Here is an 18,153-nt window from a genome sequence, read left to right on the forward strand (position 1 = left end):
AGGAAGAGAGGTGACTTGGTAGAGGTGTACAAGGTAATGAGAGGCATAGGTAGAGGAGATAGCCAGAGACTTTTCCCCAGAGCAGAAACAGATGTCATGAGGGATCATAATTTTAAGGTGATGGGAGGAAGATATAGGGGAGATGTCAGAGGTAGGTTGTTTAAACGGAGAGTGATGGGTGCGTGGAATGGACTGCCAGTGGTGGTCATAGCGTCAGAGACATTAGGGACATTTAAGCGTTGGACAAGCACATGGACAGTGGTAAATTGAAGTGTGTGTAGATTAGGTTGATCTTAGATTAAACTAAATGTTCGGCACAACATCTCGGGCCGAAGAGCCTGTACTGTGCTGTACTGTTCTACGTTCTATGTAAAATAGAGTTAATGTTTTGAGTTCTGTGACCCTGGAAGCACAGTAGAGATGTAGTAGCAGACATTTAAGGAAACGTTTCATAATTCGCAACAAGGATATATTTCACTGAGAAAGAACAACTCTATTAGAAGGCTAAGTAAGGAAATTAATGGCGATATAGAATATCCTTTATTATCACATATCAGATATATAGATATCAGATTGAAAGAAAGGATGCACAATGCTGTGAAGATTAAAGGTGCTAGAAGATTAGGAAATACTTAGAAATGAACAAAGAATGACTAAAACAAAAGTAAAGGGGGAAAAATTGGAGGATGAAAGAAAAGTAGCAAGAAGCACAGAACAGTGAAAAAGTTCTACAAGTATATGGCAAGGAAAAAAGTAACTAATTGACCAATAATCTATCAGAGGGTGGGACTACAGAATTAATAATGGGAAACCTGAAATGGTAAAGGCTCTGAAAAATGATTATGCAACTACCTTGATAGTAGAAGACATAAAGAATTCAAAATTATTAGAAAATCAAGAGGAAAAATGAAGGAAGAAACTTGAAACAATATCGGCCTTCAAACATCCGCCGAGAGATTGAGGAACAAATATATAGGCAGATTGTGGAAAGGTGCAATAAAAACAACGTGGTCATAGTGGGTGACTTTAACTTCCCCAGTATTGACAGGGACTCCCTTAGAGCAACAGGCTTAGATTTGGGGGAGGGGTGGATTTGTTAAGTGCATACAAGAGGATTTCTTGAAACAGTGTGTGGATAATCCAACCAGAGGAGGAGCCACAGTTTACCTTATATTGGCTAATGAACCTGGCCAGGTGACTAACCTTTCAGTGGGAGAGCATTTTGGTAACAGTGATCACAACTCCTTAGGTTTTAAGATAGCTATGAGCAAGAATAAGTACAAAATGGGGGAGGGTAAATTACATCAGCATTAGGCAGGAGCTAGGGAGTGTTAATTGGGAGGGGCTGTTATCAGGCAAGTCCACAAGTGACAGGTGGGAACTGTTTAAAGATCTGCTGGGCAGAGTTCAAAACCGTAGGGAGGAAGGACAATGATGGCAGGTAAGGGACCCTTGGATAACGAGGGAGGTTGTGGAATTTAGTCAAAAGGGAAAAAGATGCATATGTAAGGTTGAGGAAGTGAAAATTGGATAGGACCCGCGAGGAATATAAGGAAAGCAGAAAAATACTCAAGCAGGGAATAAGGAGAGCACGAAAGGGCAATGAAATGACCCGAGTAAGCTGGGTTAAAGAGAATCCCAAGGCATTTGGTACATACATTAAAAACAAGAGGATAATTCGGGAGAAGGTAGGACCATTCAAAGATAATGGAGGGAATTTGTGCTTAGAAGCAGAGAGCATGGATGAGATCCTAAATGAGTACTTTGCATCCAGGAAAAGGATATAGAGGATTTGTGTGAGATTTGTGTGGAGCATGCTAATAAGCTAGGGCATTTTGAGATCAAGAAAGAAGTGGTGTTGGATCTCCTGAAGAGCATTAAGGTGGATAAGTTCCCAGGGCCCAGGTTACTGAGAGAGGCAAGAGGGGAGTTTGCTGCGGCCTTGACTACGACTTTTAATTCTTGCTAACCAGAATGCTTGCGAGTAGCTAATGTTGAGGATTCTGAGTAATCCAAGATGGGAAAAATTTCTGACTGTAAGAGCTGCTCCTTTGTTTGAGGTACTTTAGGGGCTGGAGGTGATTTTCTTGAATTCCAGAAGCAGCAATTCCTGGTTTATATGTTGCTGCATTGTTTTGGAACTTTGGAGCAAAAAAGTCAAAACAACAGCAGTTTTAAAAGGGAGAAGAGCAGACAAAGGAAGCACATGGTGAGGACAGTGCAGGAGAGGGAGAGAGAGAGAGAGAGAGAGAGAACCTGCACATTTACTGCCTTTGCTGATTTTGAATTCATGTGTCGCTGGATTTCGGATTGCATCTGGGAAAATTAACAAACAGTGAATTTCACAACTAATCTTTGAGGATCCGGTTTGGGCGAAGTTCACAGCACAGAATCAGATAAGTTAATTGTTGTTTTAAGTCTGTCCAAGAGAAAGGCGATATTAGTGAGTACAGTGGGTTCTTTCTTGATTACATGTTTTTGGAGATAAGTCTCTTGATTAAGCCATAGCTCTTAATTTAACCCAGTGCAGTGTTTTGTAGAGGAATAAGACGACGTTATTTTCTGGGTCTGTAGATTGTGAAGAAACAAAAATGGCCTTTGAAATGATATGTACTTCTTGTCAGATGTGGGAGTTTAAAGAGTTTAAAGAGGTTTACTGCGGATTATATCTGCCATAACTGCTGTTGGATGTGAATCTTATCAGATCTAGTCGATTGATCGATCGATCGAGTGGAGAGACAGATAGAAGCGATGAGGAATTTGCAACAGCAATAGTATGTGATGGATGGCAGTTATAGGAAGGGGGGAAAGTCTCAGATACAGTCACATAGATGGGTTAACTCCAGGAAGGGTAAGAGAGGTCAGCACCTAGGGCAGGAGTCTTTTGTGGATATACCCATTTCAAACAGGTATACTGTTTTGGAAAATGTAGGGGGTGATGGATTCTCAGGGGAACGTAGCACAAACAGCCATGTTTCTGGTATTGAGACTGGCTCTAATGCAACGAGGGGTACGTCGGCTTCCAAGAGATCAATTGTGTTAGGGGATTCTGTAGTCCGAAGTACAGACAGACATTTCTGTGGCCAGCAGAGAAAAAGCAGAATGGGGTGTTGTTTCCCTGGTGCCAGGATCAAGGATGTCTCAGAGAGGGTACAGAATGTTCTCACGGGGGAGAGGGGCCAGCAGGAGGTCATTGTCCACATTGGAACCAATGAGAAATAAGAAAGGGATGATCACCTTATTGGGATTGTATTATAGACCCCCGAATAGTCAGAGGGAAATTGAGAATAAACTTCTAAGGAGATCTCAGCTATCTGTAAGAATAATAGGTTGATTATGATAGGGGATTTTAAATTTCCAAACATCGACTGGGACTGCCATAATGTTAAAGGTTTAGATGGAGAGGAATTTCTTAAGTGAATACAAGACAATTTTCTGATTCAGTATGTGGATGTACCTACTCGAGAAGGTGCAAAACTTGACCAACTCTTGGGAAATAAGGCAGGGCAGGTGACTGAGGTGTCAGTGGGAGAGCACTTTGGGGCCAGTGACCATGATTCTACTCGTTTTAAAATCGTGATGGAGAAGGATAGACCTGATCTAAAAGTTGAAGTTTTAAATTGGAGAATTTTGACGGTATTAGGCAAGAACCTTCGAAAGCTGATTGGGGGCAGATGTTCGCAGGTAAAGGGACGGCTGGAAAATGGGAAGCCTTCAGAAATGAGGCAACAAGAATCCAGAGAAAGTATATTCCCGTCAGGGTGAAAGGGAAGGCTGGTAGGTGTAGGGAATACTGGATGACTAAAGAAATTGAGGGTTTGGTTAAGAAAAAGAAGGAAGCATATGCCAGGTATAGTCAGGATAGATCGAGTGAATCCTTAGAAGAGTATAAAGGAAGTTGGAGTATACTTAAGAGGGAAATCAAGAGAGCAAAAAGGGGACATGCGATAGCTTTGGCAAATAGAATTAAGGAGAATCCAAAGGATTTTTACAAACATATTAAGGACAAAAGGGTAACCAGGGAGAGAATAGGGCCCCTCAAAGATCAACTAGGAGAAGGTGAGGTCTGCAGATGCTGGAGTACCAGAGTTGAAAAATGTGGTGCTGGAAAAGCGCAGCAGGCCAGGCAGCATCCGAGAAGCAGGAGAATCGACGTTTCGGGCATAAGCCCTTCATCAGGAATGAGGCTGGTGTGCCAAGCCGGCTGAGGTAAAAGGTAGGGGGGAGGGAATTTGGGGGAGGGGCACTGGGAATACGATAGGTGGAAGGAGGTGAGGGTGAGGGTGATAGGCCGGAGAGGGGGTGGGGACAGAGAGTCAGGAAGAAGATTGCAGGTCAAGAGGGCAGTGCTGAACCCGAGGGTTAGGACTAAGATAAGGTGGGGGGAGGGGAAATGAGGAAGCTGGATAAATCTACATTCATCCCTTGTGGTTGAAGGGTTCCTAGGCGGAAGATGAGGCGCTCTTCCTCCAGGCGTCATGTGGCCAGGGTCAGGCGATGGAGGAGGCCAAGGACCTGCATGTCCTTGGCGGAGTGGGAGGGGGAGTTAAAGTGTTCAGCCACGAGGTGGTTGGGTTGGTTGGTGCGGGTATCCCAGAGATATTCCCTGAAACATTCCGCAAGTAGGCAGCCTGTCTCCCCAATATAGAGGAGGCCACATCAGGTGCAGCGGATACAGTAAATGATGTGTGTGGAGGTGCAGGTGAATTTGCGACGGATATAGAAGGATCCATTGGGGCCTTGGAGGGAGGTGAGGGGGGAGGTGTGGGCGCAGGTTTTGCACTTCTTGCGGTTGCAGGGGAAGGTGCCGGGAGTGGAGGTTGGGTTGGTGGGTGGTGTGGACCTGACGAGGGAGTCGCGGAGGGAGTGGTCTCTCCTGAATGCTGATAGGAGTGGAGAGGGAAATATATTCTTGGTGGTGGGGTCTGTCTGGAGGTGGCGGAAATGATAGAGGATGATACGATGTATCTGCAGTTTGGTGGGGTGGAAGGTGAGGACCAGTGGAGTTCTGTCCTGGTGGCGATTGGAGGGGCAGGGTTCAAGGGCGGATGTGCGGGAAGTGGAGGAGATGCGATGGAGAGCGTCATCGACCACGTTAGAGGGGAAATTCCAGTCTTTGAAGAAGGAGGCCATTGAGTTGTTTGGTATTGGAACTATCCTCCTGGGAGCAGATGCAGCGGAGGTGGAGGAATTGGGAATATGGGATGGCATTTTTACAGGGGGCAGGGTGGGAGGAGGTGTAACCTAGGTAGCTGTGGGAGTCGGTCGGTTTGTAGTAAATGTCTGTGTTGAGTCAGTCGCCCGAGATAGAAATGGAGAGGTCTAGGAAGGGGAGGGAGGAGTCTGAGATGGTCCAGGTGAACTTGAGGTCGGGGAGAAAGGTGTGAGTAAAGTGGATGAATTGTTCAGCCTCCTCATGGGCGCACGAGGTAACGTCGATACAGTCATTGATGTAGCGGAGGAAAAGGTGGGGAGTGGTGCCGGTGTAGCTGCGGAAGATGGACTGTTCCACGTATCCGACGAAGAGGCAGGCATAGCTAGGGCCATTGCGGGTGCCCATGGCAACTCCTTTGGTTTGGAGGAAGTGGGAGGATTGGAAGGAGAAGTTGTTAAGAGTGAGGACCAGTTCTGTCAGTGGAAGGAGGGTGTCAGTGGAAGGGTACTGGTTAGGTCAGCTGGAGAGGAAGAAGCGGAGGGCTTGGAGGCCTTTGTGATGGGGGATGGAGGTGTACAGGGACTGGATGTCCATGGTGAAGATAAGGCATTGGGGGCCGGGGAAGCGAAAATCATGGACGAGGTGGAGGGCGTGGTGGTGTCCCGAACATAGGTGGGGAGTTCTTGGACTAAGGGGGACAGGACAGTGTTGAGGTATGCAGAGATGAGTTCGGTGGGGCAGGAGCAGGCTGAGACATTGGGTTGGCCGGGGCAGTTGGGTTTGTGGATATTGGGCAGGAGGTAGAAACGGGCGGTGTGGGGTTGTGGGACTATGAGGTTGAAGGCAGTGGATGGGAGATCTCCTGAGGTGATGAGGTTATGAATGTTCCTGAGGTGATGAGGTTATGGATCATGACCCCACCTCACACCACCAAACCTTGACTATGACCGCAGCTCACACCACCAAAAAAGGACCACGTCGTCCCCACGTCAATCTTTGTCCCCACGTCAATCTCCGCCCCCCACGACTAACTTTGCCCCCACGACTAACTCCACCCCCACTCCCAGCTCCAGCCCCACACCAGGTCCTAGCTCCCAGCCCTGCCGTATTTTCACTATCCCTAAAGACCTCCCCCTCTCTGAGGATGAACGATCAGTCCTCATCAGCGGCCTAACCTTCATCCCCCATGCTCCCGATCAATGAGTTCAACACACGGCTAGATATCAAGCATTTCTTCCGTCGCCTTCGCCTCCGCACCTACTTCTTCAGCAAGGACTCTCGCCCACCCTCTGACAACACCTTCTCCCACCTCCAACACACCCCATGCACCTGGTCACTCCGTGCTGGCCTCTTACCCGCCCTCGATCTTTTCACATCTAACTGCTGCTGCGACATTGACCGACTCAACCTGACCACCCCTCTCACCCACTCCAACCTCTCACCCTCGCAATGTGCAGCCCTCCACTCCCTCCGCTCCAACCCTAACCTCACCATCAAACTGGCAGACAAGGGAGGCGCAGTGGTAGTTTGATGCACTGATCTTAACACCGCCTCATTCCTGAAGAATGGCTTATGCCCAAAATGTCGATTCTCCTGCTCCTCGGATGCTGCGTGGCCTGCTGTGTTTTTCCAGCATCACATTTTCCCCTCAAAGATCAGCAAGGCGGCCTTTGTGTGGAGCCGCAGAAAATGGGGGAGATATTAAATGAATATTTTGCATCAGTATTTACTGTGAAAAAGGATTTGGATGATATAGACTGTAGGGAAATAGATGGTGACATCTTGCAAAATGTCCAGATTACAGAGGAGGAAGTGCTGGATGTCTTGAAATGGTTAAAGGTGGATAAATCCCCAGGACCTGATCAGGTGTACCCGAGAACTCTGTGGGAAGCTGGAGAAGTGATTGCTGGGCCTCTTGCTGAGATATCTGTATCATCGATAGTCACACGTGAGGTGCCTGAAGACTGGAGGTTGGCAAACGTGGTGCCACTATTTAAGAAGGGCGGAAAGGACAAGACAGGGAACTATAGACCAGTGAGCCTGACCTCAGTGGTGGGCAAGTTGTTGGAGGGAATCCTGAGGGATAGGATGTACATGTATTTGGAAAGGCAAGGACTGATTAGGGAAGGTCAACATGGCTTTGTGCATGGGAAATCATGTCTCACAAACCTGATTGAGTTTTTTGACGAAGTAACAAAGAGGATTGATGAGGGCAGAGCAGTAGATGTGATCTATATGGACTTCAGTAAGGCGCTTGACAAGGTTCCCCATGGGAGACTGATTAGCAAGGTTAGATCTCATGGAATACAGGGAGAACTAGCCATTTGGATACAGAACTGGCTCAAAGGTAGAAGACAGAGAGTGGTGATGGAGGATTGTTTTTCAGACTAGAGGCCTGTGACCAGTGGAGTGCCACAAGGATTGGTGCTGGGTCATCCACTTTTTGTCATTTACATAAATGATTTGGATGCAAGCATAAGAGGTACAGTTAGTAAGTTTGCAGATGACACCAAAATTGGAGGTGTAGTGGATAGCGAAGAGGGTTACCTCAGATTACAACAGGATCTGGACCAGATGGCTCAATGGGCTGAGAAGTGGCAGATGGAGTTTAATTCAGATAAATGCGAGATGCTGCATTTTGGGAAAGCAAATCTTAGCAGGACTTATACACTTAATGGTAAGGTCCTAGGGAGTGTTGCTGAACAAAGATACCTTGGAGTACAGGTTCATAGCTCCTTGAAAGTGGTAGATAGGATAATGAAGAAGGTGTTTGGTATGCTTTCCTTTATTGGTCAGAATATTGAGTACAGGAGTTGGGAGGTTATGTTGCGGCTGTACAGGACATTGGTTAGGCCACTGTTGGAATATTGCGTACAATTCTGGTCTCCTTCCTATCGGAAAGATGTTGTAAAACTTGAAAGGGTTCAGAAAAGATTTACAAGGATGTTGCCAGGGTTGGAGGATTTGAGCTGTACGGAGAGGCTGAACAGGCTGGGGCTGTTTTCCCTGGAGCGTCGGAGGCGGAAGGGTGACCTTATAGAGGTTTACAAAATTATGAGTGGCATGGATAAGATAAATAGTCAAAGTCTTTTCCCTGGGATCGGGGAGTCCAGAACTAGAGGGCATAGGTTTAGTGTGAGAGGGGAAAGATATAAAAGAGACCTAAGGGGTAACTTTTTCATGCAGAGGGTGGTATGTGTATGGAATGAGCTGCCAGAGGATGTGGTGGAGGCTGGTAGAATTGCAACATTTAAGAGGAATTTGGATGGGTATATGAATAGGAAGGGTTTGGAGGGATATGGGCTGGGTGCTGGCAGGTGGGATTAGATTGGGTTGGGATATCTGGACATGTTGGACCAAAGGGTCTATTTCTATGCTGTACATCTCTATGACTCTATGTTCCTCTGTTTGAGAAGGGAAATAGGGGTAATCCAGGTAACTACAGTCCAGTCAGTCTCACATTGGAGGTTGGGAATCTATTGGAGAGAATTCTTAGCGATAGGATTTACTCACATTTGGAAAAGCATGGCTTAATTTGGGACAGTTAGCAGGTTTTCTCAAGAGCAGGTCATGTCTTACTAACTTGATTGAATTTTTCGAGGAGGTGACGAAAGTGATCGATGAAGGAAGAGCAGTGGATATTGTTTACATGGAATTTAATAAGTCTTTCGACAAGGTCCCTCATGGTAGGCTCATCCAGAAGATTAAGATGCATGGGAACTATGGTTACTTGGCCACATTGACTCAAAAATGACTGGCTCATAGAAGAAAGAGGTGGTGGTGGAAGGGTGTTTTTCAGGCTGGAGGTCTGTGACTAGTGATGTTCTGCAGGGATCCGCCCTGGGACCTCTGCTGTTTATGATATATTTAAATGACTTACATGAAAATATTGATGGATGGGTTAGTAAGTTTGCAGACGATACAAACATCAGTAGAGTTGTGGATACTGTAGAAGGTTGTCAGAGAATACAGCGGGATGTAGATCAATTGCAGCTAGGGGTGGAGAAATGGCAAATGGAGATTAATTTGGGTAAGTGTGAGATGCTGTACTTTGGGAGATCACGTTAAGGAAAAGACACAGTTAATGGCAGGACTCTGAACAGCACTGATGTACAGAAAGATCTTGGGTTCAAGTCCATAGTTCCCTGAAAGTATCCACATGAATAGATAGGGTGGTAATGATGGTGAATGGCAGGCTTGCCTTCATTGGTCTGGAAACTGACTATAAGAGTCAGAATGTTATGTTTCACCTTCAAAAGACTTTGGTTAGAAAACCGTGTTCAATTCTGATCGCCACATTACAGGAAGAATTTGGAGGCATTGGACAGGGTGCAGAAGAGGTTTACCTGGATGCTGCTTGGACTAGAGAGAATGAGCTATAAGGAGAGGCTAAATAAATTTGGGTTGCTTTCTCTTGAGCAACAGAGGCTGAGAGGAGACCTGATAGCAGTCTATAAAATTGTTTGATGCATAGATAAGATTGACGGTCAGAATCTTCTTTCCAGATTTGAAATGTTTAATACTAGGGAGCAAGCATTGGAGGTTAGAGTGGGAAAGTTCAAAGGTGACATGAGGGGCAAGTTTTTTACACAGAGTGGTAGGAGTCTGAAATGCACTGCCAGCGTAGTACTGGAGGCAGATACAATAGGGGCATTTAAGGGACTTTTAGATAAGCACACGAATATGCAAGGAATGGAGGGATAGGGACCAATGGCAGGCAAAAATTTCATTTAGTGTCATGTTCAGCACAACATCCTGGGCCACAGGGTCCGTTCCTGTGCTGTAGAATCCTATGTTCCATGTTCTATGCTGAATCCGTGGACCTGATGCCTTGCATTATAGGACCTTAAACAAACTAGCTGTAGGGATATCTGATAAGCTGGTTGCAATCTTCCAAAATTCCTTTGATTCTGAAAAGTTACCAGTGGGTTGAAAATGTAATAGTGTACATCTGGTCAAGAAAGGAAGGAGACAAAATGGTAAAAGGTTTAGCGAGTTAACCAAATGTTAGTCATTGGAAAAAGTACTAGAATCCATTATTAAGGAGGTAATACCAGGACATTTAGAAAATCATCATATCATCAGGTAGAGTCAAAGTGATTTGTGAAAGGAAAGCATGCTTGACAAATTTTATTCGTTTCTTAAGGATGTAACAAGCATGGTGCATAAAGGTGAACCTACAGATGTGCACTTGGATTGCCAATAGGCATTGGATAAGCTACTGTATAAAAGGTTACTGCACAGGACAGCATGATATTGAGATGATACGTTAGAGTCACAGAGCCATAGAGATATACAGAATGGAAACAGACCCTTCAATCCAACTCGTCCGTGCTGGTTAGATATCCTAAATTAATCTAGTCCCATTTTCCAGCATTTGGCCTATTTCCCTCCAAACCCTTCCTATTCATATACCCATCCAGATGTCTTTTAAATATGTACCAGACTCCACAACTTCCTTCGGTAGTTCATTCCATATGTGCTTCACCTTCTGCATGAAAATGTTACCCCTCAGGTCTCTTTTAAATCTTTCCCCTCTCACATTAAACCTATGCCCTTGAGTTTTGGATTCTTCTACCCTGGGGAAAAGACTTTGACTCTTCACCTTATCCATGCCCCTTATGATTTTATGAACTTCTATAAGGTCCCCGACAGCCTCCAACTCTCCAGGGAAAATGGAATATTCCGCCTCTCCCTATGGCTCAAACCGTCCAACCCTGGCAACATCCTTGTAAATCTTTTCTGAACCTTTTCAAATTTAACATCCTTTCTATAGCAGGGACACCAGAATTGAACACAGTATTCCAAAACTGGACAAACCAATGTCCTGTTCAACCTCAACAAGACTCTCAACTCCTCTCGGGAAAGTGAGGACTGCAGATGCTGGAGATCAGAGCTGAAAATGTGTTGCTGAAAAAGCGCAGCAGGTCAGGCAGCATCCAAGGAGCAGGAGAATCGACGTTTCGGGCATGAGCCCTGCTTCAGGCTCAAGCCTGAAACGTCGATTCGCCTGTTCTTTGGATGCTGCCTGACCTGCTGCACTTTTCCAGCAACACATTTTCAGCTCTCAACTCCTATACTCAATGCACCACCCAATATCCATTCAGATGGATAAAAGATTGGCTGACTAATAGGAAACAGATGATACATTGATAATTTTCAGGTTGACATAATGAAATTAGTGGAGAGCCACAGAGATTAGGGCTAAGTCCTAGCTATTTAGAATTTATATTAATGATTCAGATGAAACAATTGTGTGCATTGTAATCAGATTTGCTGATGGTATGAAGGCAACTAGGCAAATATATTGTGAGGACTCGAATAGCTGTAAAGGGAAGTAGATAAGTTAAGTGAATGGACAATAATTTGACAGCTGGTGAGCGATGTGGAAAAATGTGACACTGACCACATTGGCAGAAAGAAAAGAAAAACAAAATGTTATCTAAATAGAAGAAGTTGCAGAAATGCTTCAGGGTGTCCACAGACATGATTCATAACATGTTATCACACAGGTATAGCATGTGATTAGAAAGACAGATGTAATGTTGGTCTTAATTGCAAGGGGGTGAGGTATTAAAATAGCCAAGTCTAGTTATAGCTCCATAGACAATAGACAATAGACAAGAGGTGCAGGAGCAGGCCATTCTGCCCTTCGAGCCTGCACCACCATTCATTACGATCATGGCTGATCATTCTCAGTCAGTATCCTGTTCCTGCCTTATCTCCATAACCCTTGATTCCACTATCCTTGAGAGCGCTATCCAATTCTTTCTTAAACGAATCCAGAGACTGGGCCTCCACTGCCTTCTGGGGCAGAGCATGTCACACACCCACCACTCTCTGGGTGAAGAAGTTTCTCCTCATCTCTGTCCTAAATGGCCTACCCCTTATTTTTAAGCTGTGTCTTCTGGTTCGGGCATTAGTGAGACTGCACCTGGAGTACTTTGTACAGTTTTGGTTACCTTACTTAAATATGCATTAGAAACAGTTCAGAGAAGGATCATTAGGCTGGATCTTGGGAAGAGGAGTTTTTTTTATGAGGAAAGGTTGAGCACATTTATCCTATACTTGTTTGGAGTTTGCAAAAATGTGAGGTAATCTTATTGAAACATATATAATACGGCTGCACAAGGATATTTCCTCTTGTGGGAATCTAGAACTCAGGGTCATTTGAAAATAAGACCACTCATAAATAGAATCATAGAATCCCTTCAGCATGGAAGCAGGCCACTCGGCCCATCGAGTCCACACCAACCCTCTGAAGAGGGCATTCTTGTAACCCTGCATTTCCCATAGCCAATCCACCTAACCTGCACATCTTTGGACTGTAGAGGGAAATTGGAGCACCCGGAGAAAAGCCACACAGGCTTCGGGAGAATGTGCAAACTCCATGCAGACAGTCACCTGAGGGTGGTATCAAACCGGGTTCCTGGTGTTGTGAAGCAGCAATACTATCTACTGAGCCACAGTGCTGCCCATTCAGGATGGAGATCATAGAATCATAAAGTACAAAAGACGTCCTTAAGTCCATCAAGGAAAGGAGGAATATCTTCTCTCAGATTGAGAGATTTAAAATTCTCATCCACGAGCAGTGGAACCTGGAACGTTGAATATTTTCAATGTTGAGTTAGACAGAGTACTTATATAAAGGAGACAAGTATTACTGAGGCTGACAAGAAATTGGAATTGAGACCACAATCAGATTGGCCATGATCTTATTGAATAGTGAAGCTGGCTTGAAGGGCCACTTGTTCAATTTCTCTTCCCATTTCTAATGCCATGTTCACCCTATCTGTTTTCTGACATAATCTTATTCAGATTGGCAGCTGAACAGATGCTGGTGTTATAGCCTCATTATACTACAAAGTTACAATGTTAGTTGTCTGATTAGTTCAGGTATACCAAATTACAGCTATCATATGTAAATGACTGCAACAGACAATCTAACAAAGCCCATGAACACAAAACTGCATACTGTTCAACTATTAATACATTATTATTCATACAAGACAACATTCCGAATAAATAACCATTACGAATCGTTCCTACTCACCTACAGATCCACCAGCTGCTATGACAGCAGACTCTGACAGCACCTCCACAATGCCAGTGCGTACTTTGGCAACACTCCTACTGTTGGCATCCAGGTGACCCACCAACTGTTGAATGACCAAATGGGAATGCTGGGACTGCATATGAGACAGAATCAGGAAATGCTCCTTCAGAACTATTACACTTTAATTTTTCCCTGTTCTGATGAAAAGTATGACCTGAAACGTTAATTCTGATTTCTCTCCATACTTGAGAACATGCTTTATACCTGCTGAGCTTTTCCAGAAATTTCTGTTTTTGTTTCTGATTTATAGCATCCATACTTCTTTCAGTTTTTAACTCTGTTTCTCTCCTCACTGAGGTTACCAGAGCTGCTGAGTATTTACAGTATCTGCACTAACTTGCTTGAGGATGTACAGTGGTATCACTAATGTGATTTTTTTTCTTTGAATTTGCCCCTTTAAGTAAAAATCTTATTAAGTGTCTGGTGTTCTTAGGCAGCATAGCTGTGATATTAGATGTGACTCCAACTTGGGCTACAATGAGTCCTCCAAGCAGCTTGATAAGCTTCTTCTTTTAACATATGACAAGCTGCAATTTGCAGGGAATGAAATTTTGGGTTGTGTTTCCTGCTAGCTCCAGTACCCTGACGGTCAGGTACTTAAGGACAGCAGCCAAATTGACAGGATTCCAGCAATGACACACTCAGCATCATGACTCTTGTATCTCAATCAGTGAATGTGCTTAATAGGGAAGAGTGGCCAGGCTCTGATCAGCAGGTATTGAACTTGGCACCATTTTCCCCATCATGTTTTACAGTGATCAGCCATCCTCTGTGTTAGCTCTCATGAGACGGCATTAAGTATTTCTCTCTTTTGTAGAGATTTTGTTCTATAGCTGAGGGACAACTCTCTACATTAAACATGGGTAATGCAGGGAAGCAGCTCTTCATGACCTACTACAGCTGGTTTGGGGATTAAGTACTCTGATTTTCAACTGTAGACTCTACACAGAATCAGCTGAACGCAAATTCCTGAAACAATTTGAAACATTTATAATTTCTGTTTGATTTCCACCTGCCTGCAACTTTCAATTTCACTTTTAAAGATACAGAAATACATATCACAAAAATATAAAATAAATGCTGTTAAAACTATTCACTACAGCAAGATAAGCAGAAACAACACTAATGGCAGATGACAGAAAGTCAGGTCATACACACAGATACAAAACATGTTACACATTTCACTCCTGACTATTGATGATTTGGGATCCTCTGTTTTAAATAAATATTAAAAAACCAGTACAAAATAGTGTAATAACTTTACAATATAATAACAATAATAGGAAACACACTACAACTCTACTCCACAAACTACCGAAACATGAAAAAAAGCAAAATAAAAACTTCTACAAAAACTACAATTTAATAAATAACCAAAGAAAAAGAAGAAAAAAAAATAAACAAACAAAATAAAATTAAAGCAAGTTATAGCAAGGTAACAAATATTATTCAATTAAATTACTACACTCAGTGCAATATCACCGAAGCTCCTCACCACTGGTAGCAATAGTAAGCAGACCTGTATTTGTTCAGGATTCTTTGCCCCATGGGCCCCCGGACTGCCAGACATAACCCTCACGGTTACACAAAGGCTCTGATCAGTATAGCTAACGAGTCTGCATCAATATAATTCAAAAATAGCCGCCAGGTTCTGTAAAACAATTCCGTTTACTGGTGCAGCATACTCGTAAGGAAGTCCAGGGGGACGTGTTCCAAAACTAATCTACGCCAGCCCAAAAGTCCTGGGGGATTCTCCAACACCCAGCTCATTAGAATGTTCTTCCTTGCACAGAATGAAAGAATATTAAATAATTTCTTCCCATGCACATCCAAACAGAGAAGATTTGGAAGACCTAAAAGAAGGGACACCGGATCTAACTTAACCTCAGTTCCCAAAACTTCTTCCAAAACACTCACTATGGTATTCCAATACCTGCAAAACTTGTGGTATAACCACAAGCAATGAGTAAGTCTACCAACCTCCATTTTACACTTGGGGCACATTGGGGACACTCCTGTCTTAAATTTTGCAAGCCGTTCTGGTGCCTTATGAGCTTGATGGAGTATCGTCAATTGAATAGCCTGGGTCCTATTGCAAATCAAGATCTTCTTAAAATTTTCCCAGATATCTTCCTACATCTCTGATGAGATTTCCACCCCCAATTCTTGAGTCCAGGTTTTGCCTAGCCACTCAATGTCCTTTGAAACATTACTTCCAAACAAACAGAGTCATAGAGATGTACAGCACGGAAACAGACTCTTTGGTCCAACCCGTCGGTGCTGATCAGATATCTCAACCCAATCTAGTGCCAACTGCCAGCAACCGGCCCATATCCCTCCAAACCCTTCCTATTCATATACCCATCCAAATGCCTATTAAATGTTGTAATTGTACCAGCCTCCACCAGTTCCTCTGGCAGCTCATTCCATACACATACCACCCTCTGTATGAAAAAGTTGCCTCTTAGGTCTCTGCTATATCTGTCCCCTCTCACCCTAAACCTATGCCCTCTAGTTCTGGACTCCCCGACCCTAGGGAAAGACCTTTGACTATTTACCTTAACCATGCCCCTCATAATTTTGTAAACCTCTATAAGGTCACCCCTCAGCCTCCGACGCTCCAGGGAAAACAGCCCCAGCCTATTCAGTCTCTCCCTGTAGCTCGAATCCTCCAACCCTGGCAACATCCTTGTAAATCTTTTCTCAACCCTTTCAAGTTTCACAACATCTTTCCGATTGAATTGCACGTAATATTCCAACAGTGACCTTACTAATGTCCTGTACAGCCACAACATGACCTCCCAATTCCTGTACTTAATACTCTGACCAATAAAGGAAAGCATACCAAACACCTTCTTCACTATCCTATCTCCTGCGACTCCACTTTCAAGGAGCTATGAACCTGCACTTCAAGGTCTTTTTGTTCAGCAACACTCCCTAGGACCTTACCATTAAGTGTATAAGTCCTGCTAAGATTTGCTTTCCCAAAATACAGCATCTCGCATTTATCTGAATTAATCTCCATCTGCCACTTCTCAGCCTATTGGCCCATCTGGTCAAGATCCTGTTGTAATCTGAGGTAACCCTCTTCGCTGTCCACTACACTTCCCATTTTGGTGTCATCTGCAAACTTACTAACTGTACCTCTTATGCTCGCATCTAAATAATTTATGTAAATGACAAATAGTAGAGGACACAGCACCAATCCTTGTGGCACCACACTGGTCACAGGCCTCTAGTCTGAAGAACAACCCTCCACCACCACCCTCTGTCTTCTACCTTTGAGCCAGTTCTGTATTCAAATAGCTCGTTGCCCCTGTATTCCATGAGATCCAACCTTTCTAATCAGTCTCCCATGGGGAACCTTGTCAAACGCCTTACTGAAGTCCATATAGATCACATCTACTGCTCTGCCCTCATCAATCTTCTTTGTTACTTCTTCAAAAAACTCAATCAAGTTTGTGAGACATGATTTCCCACGCACAAAGCCATGTTGACTATCCCTAATCAGTCCTTGCCTTTCCAAATACATGTACATCCTGTCCATCAGGATTCCCTCCAACAACTTGCCCACCACTGAGGTCAGACTCACCGGTCTATAGTTCCCTGGCTTGTCTTTACCGCCCTTCTTAAACAATGGCATCACCTTTGCCAACCTCCAGTCTTCCGGCACCTCACCTGTGACTATCGATGATACAAATATCTCAGTAAGAGGCCCAGCAATCACTTCTCTAGCTTCCCACAGAGTTCTTGGATACACCTGATCAGGTCCTGGAGATTTATCCACCTTACCGGTTCCAAGACATCCAGCACTTCCTCCTCTGTAATCTGGACATTTTGCAAGATGTCACCATCTATTTCCCTACAGTCTATGTCTTCCATATCCTTTTCCACAGTAAATACTGATGCAAAATATTAATTTAGTATCTCCCCCATTTTCTGCGGCTCCACACAAAGGCCGCCTTGCTGATCTTTGAGGGGCCCTATTCTCTCCCTAGTTACCCTTTTGTCCTTAATATGTTTGTTAAAATCCTTTGATTCTCCTTAATTCTATTTGCCATGCCCCCTTTTTGCCCTCATGAATTCCCTCTGAAGCATACTCCTGAGAGTGCTAACCGAGAGGGTGCCCGCAGACCAGAGCACTCTCCTTCTTATATCTGACTTGTAGGGACTAACTATCAATTTTTTTGTATGAAGTCTCTAACCTGGAAGTAATGAAAGAGATCTCTCTAAGGCAGCTCAAATTTCTGACTCAGCTGCTCGAAGGACATCATGACCTCCCTGTCAAACAGATCTCCCAAACAGAAGATTCCTCTGGACTCCCAGAACCGAAAGCCAGCGTTCATCAACCCTGGCTGGAATCCCAACATTCCCACTATGGGAGTGAAAGGGGACAGTTTTTGTAAATTGCCCTCACCCTGCTGCATCATTCTCCATGCTTTAACTATTTTAGGATGATCGGATTTCTGAAGTGGTCCATAACAATTCTCATCTTGTCCATTAACAACAAATTAATGAGGGGGCATTTTGTCTGGGAGGCCTCAATGTCTAACCAGATTGATCGCGGGTCCTGATAGGCCCATTCAGCCACATCGGATAGTGAAGAGTTCAATTGGCATTTGTTAAAGTCTGGAAAATCTAGACTCCCCCCAACGCTCCTGTGGAAGCTGCAATTTATCCAGCTTAATAAGAGGTGGTTTATGATGCCAGAAAAAAAATCCAAGCCAACTGTAAAGCCTCCGTAGTACTTGCCTTGGCAGCCTCAAAGGGAGCACTCGCATGGAATTTAGTAAGCGAGGAAGAACATTCATTTTAACCAGAGCTATTCCGTCCAACCAAGATAGTGGAAGATCTTCCCAGTGCCAAAGGTCCTGCATTATCT

The 18,153-nt window shown here is 44.2% G+C and overlaps 1 protein-coding gene across 6 annotated transcripts in view; it reads right to left on the reverse strand.

Moving 5' to 3' along the window:
- LOC132819292 (protein EFR3 homolog B-like) overlaps positions 1–18,153 on the reverse strand; it is a 178,537-nt gene that overhangs the window by 123,408 nt on the left and 36,976 nt on the right. For all 6 annotated transcript variants that reach the window (XM_060830728.1, XM_060830722.1, XM_060830724.1 and 3 more), the window contains exon 7: positions 13,209–13,344. In XM_060830728.1, coding sequence (XP_060686711.1) covers positions 13,209–13,344 — 136 coding nt within the window. The remainder of the gene's footprint in view (positions 1–13,208; positions 13,345–18,153) is intronic.

This window comes from Hemiscyllium ocellatum, chromosome 10 (genome assembly GCF_020745735.1).
Source record: "Hemiscyllium ocellatum isolate sHemOce1 chromosome 10, sHemOce1.pat.X.cur, whole genome shotgun sequence".
In the NCBI taxonomy this organism is placed as follows: domain Eukaryota; kingdom Metazoa; phylum Chordata; class Chondrichthyes; order Orectolobiformes; family Hemiscylliidae; genus Hemiscyllium; species Hemiscyllium ocellatum.